Source organism: Dama dama, chromosome 11, assembly GCF_033118175.1.
Source record: "Dama dama isolate Ldn47 chromosome 11, ASM3311817v1, whole genome shotgun sequence".
Taxonomy (NCBI): Eukaryota; Metazoa; Chordata; class Mammalia; order Artiodactyla; family Cervidae; genus Dama; species Dama dama.
The window spans coordinates 77,775,039-77,792,753 of record NC_083691.1 but is presented as its reverse complement, the minus strand read 5'-3'; the positions used below and the strand labels follow the sequence as shown (position 1 = coordinate 77,792,753).

The 17,715-nt window shown below is 38.4% G+C and overlaps 1 protein-coding gene across 3 annotated transcripts in view; it reads right to left on the bottom strand.

Annotated features, from left to right (window-relative positions):
• Positions 1-17,715, bottom strand: part of THADA (THADA armadillo repeat containing) — a 327,677-nt gene that overhangs the window by 261,103 nt on the left and 48,859 nt on the right. For 2 of the 3 annotated variants that reach the window (XM_061155510.1, XM_061155509.1), the window contains 5 exons: positions 16,361-16,496; positions 15,944-16,080; positions 11,889-12,047; positions 10,347-10,504; positions 454-563 (listed from right to left, as the gene is read on the bottom strand). In XM_061155510.1, the coding sequence (XP_061011493.1) occupies positions 454-563; positions 10,347-10,504; positions 11,889-12,047; positions 15,944-16,080; positions 16,361-16,496 (700 nt within the window). The remainder of the gene's footprint in view (positions 1-453; positions 564-10,346; positions 10,505-11,888; positions 12,048-15,943; positions 16,081-16,360; positions 16,497-17,715) is intronic. The other variant, XM_061155511.1, reaches the window with a different exon arrangement.

Genomic DNA, 17,715 nt, shown 5'->3' with positions numbered 1-17,715 from the left:
GCCTATTTACTGTTCTTTTACATTTTTCTGTAAGATAAAATTACAAATAAAAACACAAATCCTTAAGTGTTTCTCTGTCTGTAATGCACACAAATCCAAAAAAAAATGGAGGGCTTATTTTATTCCACAAGCCAAGTAATTTTCAAACAAACAAAACAGTGATTTCATTCAATGAAAATAAATGTTAAACTTCAAAGCTATTTTTAGTAAGATCTTTGAGTTTGCGTCAAATCACCTTTCAATGAGGGAGCAACTTGGTTTGGACATTTCACTCCATCATCTGCAGTAAATCATACGGTGAAACCTAAGAAAACAATTTCTTCCAAGAGTTTTGAAGCCAACTAAGTCTTATTCTTTTAAACATCAAAAGACAGCTAAATTCTACTTCAAGCACATGGCTTGTACATGTAGTCTTTTTAAAACATACACAAAGGGATACTTGCTTTGTTTTACCTGTTTAGGATTTCAGTGAGTTTCACAAAGCCAGTGTAAGCCAATTCAAATGCTCCTCTGTGCCTGGACTGTAAAAGGTGTTGTTTAAAGTAATCTCCTATTTCTTTTACCTTCAAAACAAAATCAAAAATAAATATTCAACTTAAGTTTACACTGACAGGTGTATTTATGTCAGTAACCACTTAGAACTCAGGTCTAGATGTCTGTTTAGCACCTACTATGCAACAGTTAATATTTTAAGCATTTTGACACTATCACAATTGATTCTCACAATAATGCCATGAAAGAAGCACTATTATTATCTCCACTTTACAATGGGGAAAAATGAGGCCCAGAAAGACCAAGTAACTTATTCAAGGTCACACAGCAAGTAGATGGTAGAAACAGTGCATAAACCTAGGCAATTTGGCTCCAGAGTTGACCAAGGTTTAACAGCTATGCCAGACCTGCCTCCCTATGCCAGCTTCACAGATCTTGCTGTTTTCTCTGTTAGCTCATATCATTCAACACCAACAGCAAACCAAAAAAAGTGACACCCTTCACTCACCTAGGCCTAGGTGAAATAACTACCTATTTTTTCCCTCTTCAAAAAATTTTTTTCTATTATGGCTAAAATATACATAAAATTAACCATTTTAACCATTTTTAGGTCTACAGTTCAGTGTTATTCAGTATATTCACTTTGTTGCACAACCACCATCTATCTATAGAATTTTTCATCTTCCCAAACTAAAACTCCAACCTACTAAACTATAATTTCCAAAAATTACCTTTTTATACATACACACACATTAATGGCCATGCAAGATTTCGGGCAAAGGGCCTCCTAAAAATTGACAGGCTTCACTCTGAGTCAGAATCACGGAGCTTTCCAGTATGCTACCCAATCGCTTCCCTACACGCTGCCTTTCTCCATGCAAGTTTAAACAATTAACAAATATGACAATGGATTTTAAAGAAGACATGACTGATGATTAGCTGCTGATGAGGCTCTGTACAGCATGAACTGTTAATGAGTGGGCTGATTGTACTTTTATACCATAAGATTTGGTAGCTGACCCACTTTAGAAAATCAAGATTCTGTATACAACCTCAGTACCTCTTGATCCAGGTCTTCCCAGCAGGTCACAGAACGGTGTAAAGTAAGCTTAACCCAACATGTTTATCCAGAAACAACTTCTACCCTAGTGCAGTGACTGGTGTTCTGCACACATTAGAGATGATAAACAGCACAAAGAGCAGTTAAACATGTGACCATGGGCAACTGCCTCAGTCTCCTCATCTATGAACTGGGAATAATAATAGCACTCACCTCATAGATTGTGTATTAAAGTGAATTAAAAAATCTAAAAGCTCAGCATAGGCCCTTAACTTATAAACCCATTCAGTTCAATGTGAGCTCCATATGGGCTTCCAAACAGAGAAAAGGTAAAGATATATTCTAAACTCAAAATATATACAATTATAGAAAGATGGGTGATACATTTAGAGATAGAAGCATCAGACATGAGGTCAAGAAAGAACCAAAGAAGCAGGCTACAACAGAAGTTTTAAATCTATTTAAGTTTAAAACATTTTAATATCATCAAAGAATGGCATGTCGTGCTCTTCAGCTAAAGTTTTCAGGTGAAGATCTGATGATACCCCTAATTTTTAATATTTTTGATAAGCTACATACTACTAGTTGTCACCTGGAGAAGGGAAAGGCTACCCACTCCAGTATTCTGGCCTGGAGAATTCCATGGACTGTATAGTCCATGGGGCCGCAAAGAGTCGAACACCACTGAGTGACTTTCACTAGTTGTCAGGGTAAGCCTTATCATTTTACCTTCAATATGTAATTTCAGAGTATATTTTGAACAGAATTATCAAGCACTAAATCTGCATTTAACCCCCAAGACAGACCTGTAGCTCAATAACCTTACAAAATAGGACCAAAAGAAACATCAGTTACTTAACTGGTTATGACCATCATTTCCATTACTCGAGAAACTAAAGATTTCTAAGAAGGTGTTTCAAGGCACAAAAAATAAAAACAGGAAGTCATGGAGACGGGTCTCTCTATATCCTGAATTTTTTTATATTACAGATATTAAAACATACTTCAGGAAAATAAATGTTACCGGGAAAGTGCTTCTCTGTGGATTTACAATCTAGTTCTCAAAAAAGATCAGATGTTCATTGCTTCCTTTACCTTAATTCCCTTCAAAGGGGCCTAAACCAAAAAGCATATAATAAATCAAAGACCTCAAAGTGAATGAGACAAGTGGATGGTCTCTTTTCTCAACCCTAGGTACTCTTGGCCTTAGAAAACAGTATGAGATTCTAAAAATATATGTAAGAAGTAGACAGTTTTTCTTATTTCAATTTGCACTTAATTTCCCAACAAACCTACCTAGGTAATATCAAGGTTTAATATGAATTTTTCCCTTTAAAGAGAGTATATTTCTATTAATCAGACAGTAAGGACTTCTTTAGCACTCTGTCAAATGCTTAGAAGCTCAGTGTTGGGTAGACAAAGAACAAAACAAGACATCTGTCCTCAGAAGGCTTTCAGTTCAGAGAAAACCAATATGCTGGATGGTACCCACCAGGAGCTTAACTGTACTAAGAAATGAAAGTTCTTTTTACATTGAAATAAATTATTACAGTACGATTAATGGCTTGATGTGAAGAACTGACCCACTGGAAAAGATCCGGATGCTGGGAAAGACTGAAGGCAGGAGAAGCGGGAGAAAGAGGAAGAGATGGTTGGATGTCATCTCTGGACATGAGTTTGAGCAGGCTCTGGGAGTTGTTGATGGGAAAGGAAGCCTGGTGTGCTGCAGTCCATGGGATCACAAAGAGTTGAACACAACTGAGCACCTGAACTGAACTGAAGATTAAAGGCTAGACTTTAGACAGGTTATACTTGGGTGAATCAATATGAAAAAGATAACTAACATGAGAAAGAGCTGGGATCTAAGAATGAATGAACAAACACTTATTAAGTACCTGTTACCTCCCAGATACTTCATGGGGTCTTTTTATATGAATGAACACAGACTATACAGGAGACTGATAGCAAACCTAGCTGAATGGCCTTGAGGTTTCATGCTAGAAAACAGTGGAAGAAGACAGGGTTGCCAGGTAGGGATGTACCTATCACACAAGGAGTGGGAAGGGTCAACCTGGCAACATGGTCCATGAGTAGCTGGACAAGGAAAAGGAGCCATGCCTTCCCTTGGATGAACAGAGTACAGGGAACATATTTAACTCTGCAGAAACTTACAACAATAGTAGAATCAGAAAAAGAATTTTTTAATTTAATTAAAACAATGAAACAGTCCTCTGAAAATTAAAATTGTCTTTTAATCTATTTGATGCTAACCTCCTATTTAAAGTTCACAAAAACATTTCTTTATTTTTTATTTATTTATTTTTTTGCGCTGTGCTGGGTCTTCATTACTACACAGGCTTTCCTCTAATTGCGGGGAGCGGGACCTAGTGCACCAGCTTCTTCTGTTGCAGAGTACAGGCTCCAGGGCACACGGGCTTCATCAGTTGTGGCTCCCAGGCTTTAGAGCACAGGCTCAATAGTTATGGTACACGGGCTTAGCTGCTCCGTGGCATGTGGGATCTTACCAGACTGGGGTCAAACCTGTGTCTCCTGCAGTGCAAGAGGACTCTTTACCACTGGGCCACCAAGAAAGCCTCAAAACATTTCTTTTATCATGGATGATGTCTTTATAAAATATTTTCTTAATGAATAATACATATCTCAGACTTTTTGAAAGGGAATTAAAGTATCAATAAAAATTTTTTCAAAGGCCACTTATTTCTAGTCTTAAAATTAAATTCTAGTCACTAGCTCTTTGGGGGATGGTTTTGGTCACCAAAGAAAAGCTATGACAAACCTAGACAGTGTGTTAAAAAGGAGACATCACTTTGCCAACAAAGGTCCGTATAGTCAAAGCTATGGTTTTTCCAATAGTCATGTATGGATGTGAGAGTTGGATCATAAAGAAGGCTGAGTGCCAAAGAATTGATGCTTTTGAACTGTGGTGCTGGAGAAGACTCTTGAGGGTCCCTTGGACAGCAAGGAGGTCAAAACAGTCAATCCTAAAGGAAATCAACCCTGAATATTCATTGGGAGGACTAATGCTGAAGCTGAAGCTTCAATACTTTGGCCACCTGATGCTAACAGCCAACTCACTGGAAAAGACCCTGATGCTGGGAAAGACTGCAGGCAGGAAGAGAGGGGGATGACAGAGCATGAGATGGCTGGATGACATCACTAACTCAATGGACTTGAGTTTGAGCAAACTCTGGGAGATAGGGAAGGACAGGGAAGCCTGATGTGCTACAGTCCATGGCGTAGCAAAAAGTCAGACACAACTTAGTGACTGAACAACACTATCTTTTAAAGTTTCATATATTCTGGTTCTAACTTTCCATAAAACCTACTTCTATAGACAAATTGACATGCTTTATGGATTCACAGGGTGTAAACTTCCACAGGGGACATGCCACATCTCTAGGAGCCTGTAATTCAACAATGGACTAAACAGAGAAGCAACATAAACGCTCACGTAAAGCATGAGCTCCACAAAGGACAGATGTAAATACATTTTTCATTTGTTATCTAAATAGTAGAGAGAGATATAGTAGAAAAATAAAAGCTAATTCCCTTCACTACAAGTTAGAAAAGCCAAAACAGATTCAAATATACAGGTGGGACATTTCTACAAAGAGCATGTGCAGTGGTCAAGATCTGGGATTCTGGAGACAAGAAGTCTGGGTTTAGGAACCCTACTCAGCTTCCTTACCAATACAAGCTAATTATGCAACAGAGTTCCCTCATCTGTGAAATGGGGATAAAACTAGAACCTACTTCACAGGATTATTCTACGAAATAAATGAGATTATGCATATAAGCATTTAGCAGAGTACCTGCCAGACAGTAGCAAGCAACATTGCTAAATGTCAATTTCTGTTTTTATTTTGTGTCATGAGGTAGTGAGACTTAATTCCTAAAACCTTAATTGATTTCCCTAAACCTTCTCTGGTGGCTCAGATGGTAAAGAATCTGCCTGCAAGGTGAGAGACCCAAGTTTGATCCCTGGGTCAGGAAGATCCCCTGAAGAAGGCAATGGCCACCCACTCTAGTATTCTTAGGGTATCCCTGGTGGATCAGATGGTAAACAATCTGCCTGCAACGTGGGAGACCTGGTTTCGATTCCTGGGTCAGGAAGATACTCTGAAGAAGGAAATGGCTACCCACTCCAGTATTTTTGCTTGGAGAATCCCATAAACCGAGGAGCCTGGTGGGCTACAGTCCCTGGGGTCGCAAAGAGTCAGACATGACAGAGCGATTAACACACACATTCATTCAAACCTTCAACTTTACTTTAAGACACAGCCACTTCTTATAACCTTAGGAATGTCAACAGGAGTTCCTAATTCCACTTTGGTTAAATGGAATAGTTCATAAAAGTTTGTAGTATAGTAAGATAACATTTTACACTGGACATTCTCTACCATTGTGATTTCTTACTAACACCTGGGATTTCTTCAAAGCCCAAACACTGTCCTCCTATATAATGATAACAAAGATGATGGTTTCCTGGTATTCAGGCATCCTCCCATCAGAACGTTTATTCTTTGTCTTCCGGCAAATTCTTAACTATGTACCACTTTAACAGTTGCCCTTCAGTCTGACTTTCTGAAATGAAATGCTGTCTTGAATCTCTTACTACACTTCTAAGCCCTTTGAAGTCAGAGAACCACATATTATATTTCTTAATGTTGCCACAACTCATGCAGTAAGGCAGTCAATATATAGTTGACTAAAAGATGTGATTTCATGCTCAACTTCACATCCCAGTAACATAACCGTGTGGCCGGCATTCAGTACAGTTCAATAAATACTTTGAACTGATTTCTAAAAACTAAATTTTGGTAGAAGAAAACACAGAAGCAATCTCTTGAAGACTGATGAATACGAATAAACATCCATCCCATTTATAGTTCATTAATGAAAACTAAAACAGAAACAAAAGGCACTGAGGAAGTGTATAAACCTAGTTATTAGCCACGTACATTATGAAAATTACAACAGCATCTAAAGTAGGAGTTCTTTAAATTGCCAATTTCTAATAGTTCTAACAGGTAATTATTTTTATTCATGTGATTTCTGGGGCAATAATTACTAGAAAGGGGAAAGCAGATATTAAAAAAAAAAAAAACTTCTATCCAGAAGCTTCTTTTTAGGAATATTACGAGAAGTATATAAACAGATGAACTGATGGCCCAGGTATAGAGGAAGTTGTTTAAGAAAATCAGTGGGTACTTGGTATCCAATATCCCATGGAAAGAGGACCAACAATGTATCAAGCAAAGCTTCCAGCTCAAAGCCCAGACACAAACCAGTCAGGAAGTGGTAAGATAAGGTTGCATGCACTGCTCACTCTTTAAGGGTCTCGACTTACATCCCTCAAAGCTGGTTTTATCTCTGCCTCTCTGGACAGGGACCTTATGAAAGAACCTTTCATTTCATGATTACAGCACAGGAGGAAGGTCAGACATGCCTATGAATGAACACATTTTCCTCTTGCTGAAGTCATGGAGGACACACTGCTTCATAACCAGTCATCTAGGGAAGGCTCATTTGCTAAAAAGTTCAGTGGCAAGTTACCTGACTACCCACTACTTGCAAAAATCTGGTTGGCTATGGGAAGCTGGGAAAATTAAATTTAAAGAAAGATTAAATGAGCCATGCAGAACAAAGGCGGCACTGTGTCGTGTCTGAACACAGGCTGGGAAGTAGAATTGGGTTCCTATCCCAGAGTTGCCACAAACCAGCTTTGTGATCTTGGGCAAACGAGGTAACATCCAAAGGCTTCAGTCTCCCCTTGTGCAAGGGAGCTGGATAATATCATCTCTGTGATCCTTCCAGTGAGGAGTCTGTGAATTATATACTCAGAATTATAAACAAGTACCAGGTCCTCTCCTCGAATAGCAGCAAAAATCCCCAAGTTGGAGTTTCACTACCTGCTGGCCTGTAAAAAGTATCTTTATGCATGGGAGACTGAAGTTGTCACCCTTTAACAAAGGGCTGTCAAATCAGGATGGGCTTCAAGGAGCTGAATTTCCAAAAGAAATCCAGCCTGCCATCTACATGTGAGACCTCAAATTCCCAGCTGTAATGGGGTCTAGTCAAGGCTATGGTTTTTCCAGTGGTCATGTATGGATATGACAGTTGGACTATGAAGAAAGCTGAGCGCCGAAGAATTGATGCTTCTGAACTGTGGTGTTGGAGAAGACTCTTGAGAGTCCCTTGGACTGCAAGGAGATCCAACCAGTCCATCCTGAAGGAGATCAGTCCTGGGTGTTCATTGGAAGGACTGATGCTGAAGCTGAAACTCCAATAATTTGACTACTTCATGCGAAGAATTGACTCATTGGAAAAGACCCTGATGCTGGGAGGGACTGGGGGCAGGAGGAGAAGAGGACGACAAAGGATGAGATGGCTGGATGGCATCACCGACTCGATGGACATGAGTTTGAGTCAACTCCAGGAGTTGGTGGTGGACAGGGAGGTCTGGCGTGCTGCGATTCATGGGGTTGCAAAGAGTCAGACACGACTGAGCGACTAAACTGACTGACTGACTGACTGAAGGGAATCCTATTACTTTTTCAAGAGTGAAGGGTGAGTGGGGAACAAGAGAAGCATCAGGCTGAACATGAATATTTCAGGATCTATAGAGCAGCTTCCCTCATCCATTGAGAAAAAAGCAGATCATGGTTTTTATGATTCTCAGGAGTAAGAAATCCAAATTCCCAATTTCCTCCCCAGGCAGAGAGCATTCTGTCTGCAAGTCACTTCACTACCTTTGTCTCTGCAGGTCTCCTGCAGCAGCGTTCACCTACACTGTTGATTCTTAAATCTGCAGCTTTGCCACTATGTGCCCAGAAGATCCAGTGACACTAGGGTATCTATGCCCTCCAAAGGAAGGTAGACTCCCTAGGCCTGGTCCTGTCACTCCAATGCAAACTACATTCTTCTCTGTTGTTTATATTTTTAACTCTTAAAAGTACTTAGTACATGGGAGTATGTTTAAAGGAATTTCATGGAACAAAATTTTATGTTTAAAAGCAGGAATCCTCTATAATACAAATAACGCTAATTTCTTGGTGACTTTAGAGTTCATTGTCTAAATGCTCCCACACTTATAGGAGCATTTTAATTTTTTTAGCAAAATTGAAGGTGATCAAGATTCAAGTTTTCCAAAGAGGGCAGGGTTTCAATGTCAGAACAGTGCTATCACATACACTCTTGGTCACTCACTCAGTCATTAAATATTTGAGGGGTCGCCATGTGAATGGCAACATGGAGAAATGACCAGACCTCATTAGAATGGAAATGAATATTTCACGAAAAAATAGGATTCTATTTCTTATTCAAGAAAACAGTTATCAGAAGGGTTCTTTGGTTTGTAACAGCCTCTCTTTGTTGTTGTTGTTGCTGTCACAAATATCTTGTCTATTTTATATTATTTTCCAATTTTTAAAAATTAATTCCCAGTTTTAACCTGGATATCCCACATAACTTCATAAGACTTGGATGTCCTACAAAAGGTGTCAAGTCAAAATAATTTTCACAGGAAGCTTTCAGGTCTTTCTCAGTTACAGTAAAAGGAAAACAGTGTTTCCCTTAATTTTCCTTTTTTAAAACACAGGCCAACAAACCCCAAAACTAGATGTTTTAACTTGTCCTTGAAAAGCTGAGAAGTCAAGGGGCTCTAGCCCATGTTTATTTCTTAGTGAGATGGTGAACATCAGTGAAGTAATCATTAATCATAGCTGGATTCCTCAGCAAAGATGTTGGCATTGGCACTCTAGCCAGTCACCAGCAAGGACTGCAAGTAACGCAAGGACACTAACGCCTATTTGATTTGGAAGAGAATACGGAACATGATGAAGCCGGCAGTGTCCTGTTCCCCTTTGCCGCTCTCCATCTCAGAGCCTCGCAACATCACATGCCCAGCTGTTAACCAGATGCGAGCACATTAGCCACAGCGAGTGTGAGAATAAAAATATTAGCATTATTTCCATGGTACTGGTCACATGGTTATTACAGAAATAATCAGTATTAGCATACTACAATATTTGTTTTGTTCTTAGATGTCGTAACACTCTACGGGAAAAATTATCTTTATTTGAAAAAGGTTAAAAATGAAAGTACATGTTAAATATCTTTGCTGGAAAATGGTGGGAAATGGATTTGTTGAAACCATATGGAAAGGAAGAGGGAATCAATTAAAAACAGAAATCTAATAAATCTAAAATATTTCCAAATGAAATGCTTGTGGTAAGCTAATTTCTTGTAAACACTGCACTCAAGTTCCTTGAACAGTCCCAGATGGTAAACTAACTTTGTGGTCTTAAAATAAAAGTCAGCCAAAAAAACCAAAATAACTATATAACTTTATCATCAATGTAGAGGGAACCATGAGATCCATAATTAACCTATATATGTATATTTTTTTTCCTTTCCAAAATTTAAGAGGTTTGTGGAGTTTTACTAAACAGACGATTTCATTTAAATTTGAAGTTTGTGTGTATTCAATGGAGAAACAAAAATTCAAATGATAATACTGAAGTCAAAAGTGAGGTAAGAGCTATCATTATTTATATAACTTAGAAAAATAAAAACATTTCTAAAAACGCCAAAGTGTGGAAATATATTGCAAGGTCCAATTTCTACACGTTAGTGAACCTTCTTCGGTTGACATCTGTAAGATTTTATTCAAGAAAAATGTTTCCAAAAAATTTAAGTTGGGTTATAATTACAAGTTTGGGATATATGCTTTGACCAGAGATTATACAAGTGGAATCAGCGTCTACCCTACCTGCTCCACCGTCAACAATCCATCAGGAGACCCTGGCATAGGCCGCATGGGTAGAAGCTGGCACAGTGAGCCTAGGAGTAAAGCAACTTCCTTCATGCTTCTCCAACAACACACCAGCACCATCTGAGCAGTTACGTCACATGTTTTTCCTTCTTTACCTTAAAAAAAAAAAAAACTATTGCAACACTAGACACTTGATTACTCACATCCCAGGTTTCTTAGAACAAGCTTATTCATGATTTCCCCAAGAAGAATCTGTTTGAACAAACCAATTTGTCATATGCTATATTTATTCAGGAGAAAATAACTAACACTTGTCGGGCATGTGCGATGGGTTGGAATCACCCTCTAAGTATTTTCTTTAATATAACTATATTCAAGGTAAATTGAAAAATAAAAAACAGCAGTATTCTAAAACCAAACTCTAACTTTTGGAAATTAATGGAATCAACTCTTTCCGCCTTTCAGTCATCCATAAAATATGACTATAATAAATATACTTTACTATTTGTTTCAGTGGGGGTGGTTGCTATGTCAGTAGAAGAATAGGATATGACTTTCTTTTCAAAGGAATATACAAATTATCTTTCTAAATATACTTAAATTCCATAGTCGATTAGCTATAATCTTTACTCTCTTTTTCTAGCTTTAGGAATATTTTTGTACTGACATTAAAAAAAAATCCAAAACTATTAAATTTAAAAGGTAAGTTAACAAAATAATCTCTTTAACATAATCCCTTTTGTCTTTTAAAAGTCTGCTAAACTCAAAGGATAATGTGTCCATACATACACTTAAATACATCAAATAGGTCTGAAACATACACTAAGAAGGGAAGAAGTAGGACTGGAGAGGAAATAAGGAAATGAAAAAAAACTAAATTAATTTGTTTTTAGCTCTCATTTACCTCTGTATTATTTGAAACAATTACAACAAACATACATTTATATAATTTTTTTAAAAATTAGAGAAATTTTTATAAGACAATATCCCCACCTAGTGGAGAATGTAGAATATGTTATAAACCAATAAGATATTACTGCTTCTGATAACTTTTTATAGCATTAAAGAAAATTATAAAAGAATAACTGAGAAAACAAACAGTAACGATTTGAATTCTGAAGTCCTGGTGCAAAAGAGTAGCTCACATTTTAATAAGTCACAAATTTGTTTCCTTTAAAAGGCTGCCTGACTGACTATAAGGACGCTCACAGTATCAGACCATACTGCTGGGAGGAGCAGACTGCTGCCCAAACCCAAATTGACTGTACATCACTGTTCCTACATCACCTGGCTGTCAAGAGAGGTTTCAGGACTCAAAGGCTTTTTGTTGAAGCACCTTATGCACTGGACTGGAGCACACCGATTTCTGGTAAAAGTTTTATAAACTCATTCCCCAAAATAAATCATTATAAGCTCAAAAAAGACCTTATTTTCTCCACAGTCCTGCATACATCTGCAGCCCCTGATTTACTACAGGAAAAGAGCATTTTGCACATTTTGTCACTTAAATATTGACTCCAGTACTGATTTTACATATACCTTTGATTTCTGCAGAAGTATCAATATTCGGTACACTGACACTCAAGTCCTCTAAATCAAAGCTACCACATTCTTTCAATATTTTGGCTTGACTGAAATAATCATTAGTATCTCGTGGCTGAATCTCATTCAGAATCCTGTGCAAGCGGCTTGCTGACTCTAAAGGAGAAAGACAAGATTACATAAAACCCCAGTTCCATATCAAATGCAGATATCCCTTGAGGGTCATTTGCCCTCAAAAATTTTGTAACTTTTAACTCTTGATGATTAGCACTATAAGAAGGGACTCACAGGGTGGATAATGTAAAAATTATTTTTATAGAGTCTTCATGATACTTGAAGGTACTTTTAAAATACAGTGAATATTTTAAGTAGGGTGAAGATTGGACCAAAAAACACAACAGAAACTGTCCACAGACAAAAGCTGCCATCTGACATGACTTTTCTTAGTGCTGTCTAAGAATCTTAAACACAGCACTTAAAACAGATGAAGGAAGAGAAATACACTTCAGTGAATTTTCTTTAAACAGGTAAGAAACCCTATCACCTACAAAAACGATCTTTTCTAGCCCAGGAATGTCATAAAAACTCCATAACTGACTTTGAGATGCATATGCAATATACTGCTTTCTAAGTAAGATTTACAGTCCTACTATTATATTTAACTTCATTTTTATTTTGTAAGCACTCACTGGACTAGGGAATGTAAACTCCATGAATGCAAGACTTTGTTCACTGTTGAGTTGCTAATGCCTAGAACAGAAACTGCCTCATAGAGGTTCAGTAACATGGGCTGAAGGAATTTATGGATGACTAGGTAATAAAGTGCTAGCCAGGCTCAGATTTTTTTAAGGAAAATAACAACAGGTAACAGGAAACTAATTAGCAAATCAAAAGAATGAGTATTTACTGTATACCTATTACATACACTTATATTTTAAGTATTATAGGAAACACAAAGACCCAAACTGCTCTTATAGTGATTCAGCCAACATCTTATGTTCACTCGTGGCTTCCATGAAATTTTGCCCAAGCCAAAATTTGATGGCCATGAAAAAAACAGCACTGGCCCCAAAACAAACCACAAAAAAACTAAGAAAAAAGAGAGGGATAACCAGAATAAAATTTTAAGAGCCCTACTCATTCATTTTTGTGGTGTTCAGGGGAGACTTTTACCAAAGAATTCAGAATGCACAGTAGGTAACATGGGAAAAATACAAGAAAAATGGAGACAATCAGAGGAAAAAAGAAAATGCAAAATTAAGGAAAAGTCAGTGAACTATGGATAGTTTTTAAGTTGAAGATATTTCAAAACTTTAATAACAAACAGAATTTTAGCATACTCTGAAGGCCCTACCCATAATTGGTGACATTCCAAATTTCTCATCCAAAATATATTAGTACTTGCCTGATCCAAATATCAGCTATCAGACTGGATGGTCTTTATTCCTATGCACTGCTTATATAGGAAAACTAAACCAACGAGTTTTAGTATTTAGCCTATCAGCCAAAATAAATCTATAACTGTGTCTTAGTATCATAAACTGGGGCTTCTCTGGTGTATCAGCTGGTAAAAAACGTGCCTGACAATGCAGGAGATGTAAGAGACGTGGGTTCAATGCCTGGGTCGGGAAGATACCCTGACAAAGGAAATGGCACCCCACTCCAATATTCTTGCCTGGGAAATCCCATGGACAGAGGCGCCTGGCAGGCTATAGTCCATGGGGTCACAAAAAGTTGGACGCGACTGAGCACACACGCACACATCATAAACCATCACCAATCTGCCAGCTCATTTTCAGTAAACAACAAAACATAACATTTTCTATGCAAGCACACAACTCTAAGTTCATTATCAGTGCAAAGTATTGTATAATTAAGTGTGTGCTTATGATATACTCAGTGTATTTTCCAAAATGCACTCACCAACTTTATTTCAACATGAAATACAAATCTACTTCATGATTTTCTACGTGTTCAAAAGAATATTTTGTTAGTATATATCCTTAATAGTCAACCACTTCTGGCCTGTTGTAGTATGGGTCCAGTAATCCCCTCCCTTATCCAGGTTTCAGTTATCCTTGGTCAACCATGAGCTGAAAATATTATATGAAAAATATCAAAAATAAAGAAATCACAAGTTTTAAACTGCATGCCGTCCTGAATAGCATGATGAAATCTCACACTGGCCCTCTTCATTCCACCTAGGATCCTCAATCATCAACATCATCTGCAAGCTGACATCCAACCATCAACATTGTCAGGGCTTGATGATCCAGGAACACTGATATAGGTAATCCTCCTGATGTATCACCAAGTGGTCAATAGTGATAGCCACGACTGAAGTGACTTAGCAGCAACAAACAGTGAGTCACAGTGCGTATGCCGTTCATCTCATTTCACCTCATCACACAGGCATTTTATCATCTCGCATTATCATAAGAAGAAGGGGTGAGCTCAGTACAGTAAGATATTTTGAGAGAAAGAGACCACGTCCACCTAAAATTTACTATAGTATACTGCTATAACTGTTCTATATTATTATTGGTTTGGGGTTTCTCTGGTGGCTCAGATGGTAAAGAATCTGCCTGCAATGCAGGAGACCTGGGTTCGATCCCTGAGTTGGGAAGATACCCAAGGGAAAGGAATGGCAACTCACTCCAGTATTCTTTCTGGGAAGTGCCATGGTCAGCAGAGCCTACTAGCGGGCTACAGTCCATGGGGTTGCAAAGAGTTGGACACGACTGAGTGACTAATGCTTACTATTACTGGTTATCATTGTTAAGCTCTTACTGTGCCTAATTTATAAGTAAAATTTTATAAGTATGTATGTTTAGGAAAAAACATGTTATCGTAAGTATGGGTACCATCTGCACTGTCAGGCATCCACTGGGGGTCTTGGAACATATATCCCTTCGATAAGAGGGGAATGCTGTATACAGATGCCACTAGGACATCACAGGCACTGAATTTAGCTTTCAGCAATTGTTCATTTGTTTTCAGCAATGAACAATTTGTTCAATTGTTTTCAGCAATTGTTCATTCACTGATTTATTCATTATGACAACTATTCATTGGCTATCTACTTCCACCAGGCACTGTGCCAGGTGAAAGGGAGGAAATCATAGAAAAAACCCCCTGTTAAACTGCAACAACTCCAACAAAGGAGAAATCTATGGGAAGGGGAGAGTACTGAGACAAGACTGGCAAGGCAGCAGGAGCAAAATTATTATAGGACCTAGCCACTAACATGTTTTAAATAAAAAGGAAGGGGGATGTGCAGAGCACAAGGGTTAAGTAAAGATAATGTGTAACATGATAAATGACATGACTAGAAAAGATCACTTCGGATGTAGTAAAAAGTAAATGGAAGGAGATGAGAGTAGATGTGGGGAAACAAGAGAGGATAAAAGCCTGCGGTAAGGTAAGAAGATGCAGATAAAAGAAGAAGAGATGTGAAAGACATTTAAGGGGCACCACTGAAAGAACGTGGAGATAGGCTAGATACAAGGAGTAAAGGGGAGATGTCAGGCAGCCTGAGCTCCTGACTTGCACAAACAGGTCTCTGGTAGAACAGTTTCCAAAGATAAAAGAGGGGAGGGAAAGAAAGATGAAATTTCATGAGTTCCAATTCTGGACATTCTGAGCATCTCTTCCAATTTTTTTTTTTTTTTTTAATTTAAATGGCCTTTGTGGCCAGTGGTCTTTGCCTATCCCAGATTCCTAACAAGCTGCCTTCTCTGACAGAACCCCATCAACTGCTCTCTAATTTATGTGGCCTGCTTCCCCAGTCCCAACCAGAACACAACCGTGATAGGCTGTATTCTGAAATGACAACATTATAAAATCCAATGTACCCCAGAGAAGGAAGCACGTTGCTGACCACCTGACTATTTATTTACCCAGGTTATTTTTTATAGTTAAAAAATATTACCCAATAGGCAGAAATATCACCAGTCATAATAATAATGTCTTTGTCCCCAATGTAACCTATCTCTCTGAAGAAATGAGTAAGGGAAAAAACACAGTAATTCTAACTTTTCCCGTTTACTGACCTGCATCAGTGTCATTGGGGATGAGGCCTTCTGGGGAGGAGCTCTGAATGACTGGAGACACTATGGCCGAGAGCCTATAGGAGGTCACAAGGAGCTTCTCCACCACGGGTCTCCACTCACTCACCAACTGGAGGCTGCTGCAACAAGGATGTTAGAGGAATTTATACGAAAAGCCAAAATCGCATTTTCAAGATGGAAACAGATGAAAGGGATCAAAGCAATTTGGGTTTCAAAATCATGCCATCTATGAAATATGTAAGACATAAAAGTATATGTATATATGTTTTCATTTTTAATTATCTTTAAGGCAATATATTCCTTTCTCAAGACACATTCCAGTAGGAGTTTAAAGCTCAGAAGTGAGAATTTAGGAGCCAACGGGGGTGGGGGTGGGGTGGGGGGGGGGGATATACTTACTTTAGAGGCAGCTTCCGCAAAGCTCCTGTTATACAGTGGACCCGCCCGTACATTGGAAATGATGCTGCTGCCTGAAGCAGAGAATTTTCAGCCCGAGATACTTCTTCCTCAAGATTTTCCAACAAGCATTTGATAACTAGGAAATGCAAAAAAACAACACCACCCACCAAAATAACACCAGTTTAAAAACACATTTACAAATTTGTGCACAGCAGAACAGTTCCCACAAAGACACCCAACTCAACTGAACTTTATACTAGAGGTTTCTGAATGAAAAAAGAGATTGTTCAAGCTTATTCAGCCTGTTCTCCATTTCCAGTTAAGGCAGAACCATGTCTCTGCCCTGACTTCCTGGATCCATTTACAGCATTCATTCTGGATCATTCCTCCTAGACATCCTCTATCTCAGTCAGCAGACCCCAGGCCTGTATGCCATGCGCTACTTGGACAGATTTTTTAAAATAATGGCTTTATTGAGATATGACTCACACACCATTCAATTTATACATTCAAAGTGTACAAGTCAATGGTCTTTTGGATATTCACACCGATGTGCAAAAACCACCACCACAGTGAGTTTTGGAACATTTTAATCTGCTCCCCTCAGAAAAGCTTTACCCACTGCCAGACACTCCCTTCCCTGTACCCCTCACCTCCCTCAGCCCTAGGCCATCATTTTGACTGTTTTCTGCCTATTCTGGACACAACCATATAAATCTAATCAAACAATACATGGCTTCTTTCATGTTATAGCATGTATATTTCATTACTTTAAACAGCTGAATAACAGCCCATTGTATGGATATACCACATTTTATTTATCGGACGATAGACATGTGAGCTGTTTCTACTTTTTGGCTATTATGAATTATGCTGCTATGAACACTCATGCACAATTTTTGTCTAGACACAGTTTCCATTTCTCTTCACTAAATGCCTATAATGGACTGAATGCCTGTGTCTCCTCGCCCATGCCCCAAATTCATGCCGAAACCCTCACCCTCATTGCAATGGTATTGAGAGGTAGAATCTTTAGGAAGTAATCAAGTTTAGCCAAGGTCATGACAGTCAGACCCCCATGATGGGATTAGTGTCCTTATAAGAGGAAGAGAGATCAGAGCTTGCTCTCTCCTCCATGAGAGAACTGACTGAGAAGACTGATATCTACAAATCAGGAAGAGGGTTCTCACCAGGAACCAAATCTTTTGACCCTGTAATTTTGATCTTCCCAGCCACTAGAACTGTGAGAAATAAATGCCTGTTTAAGTTATCCACTCATGGTATCTTGTTAAAGCAGCCTGAGCTGACTAAGACCATGTCCAAGACAGGAACTGTGGAGTCATATGGTAATTCTA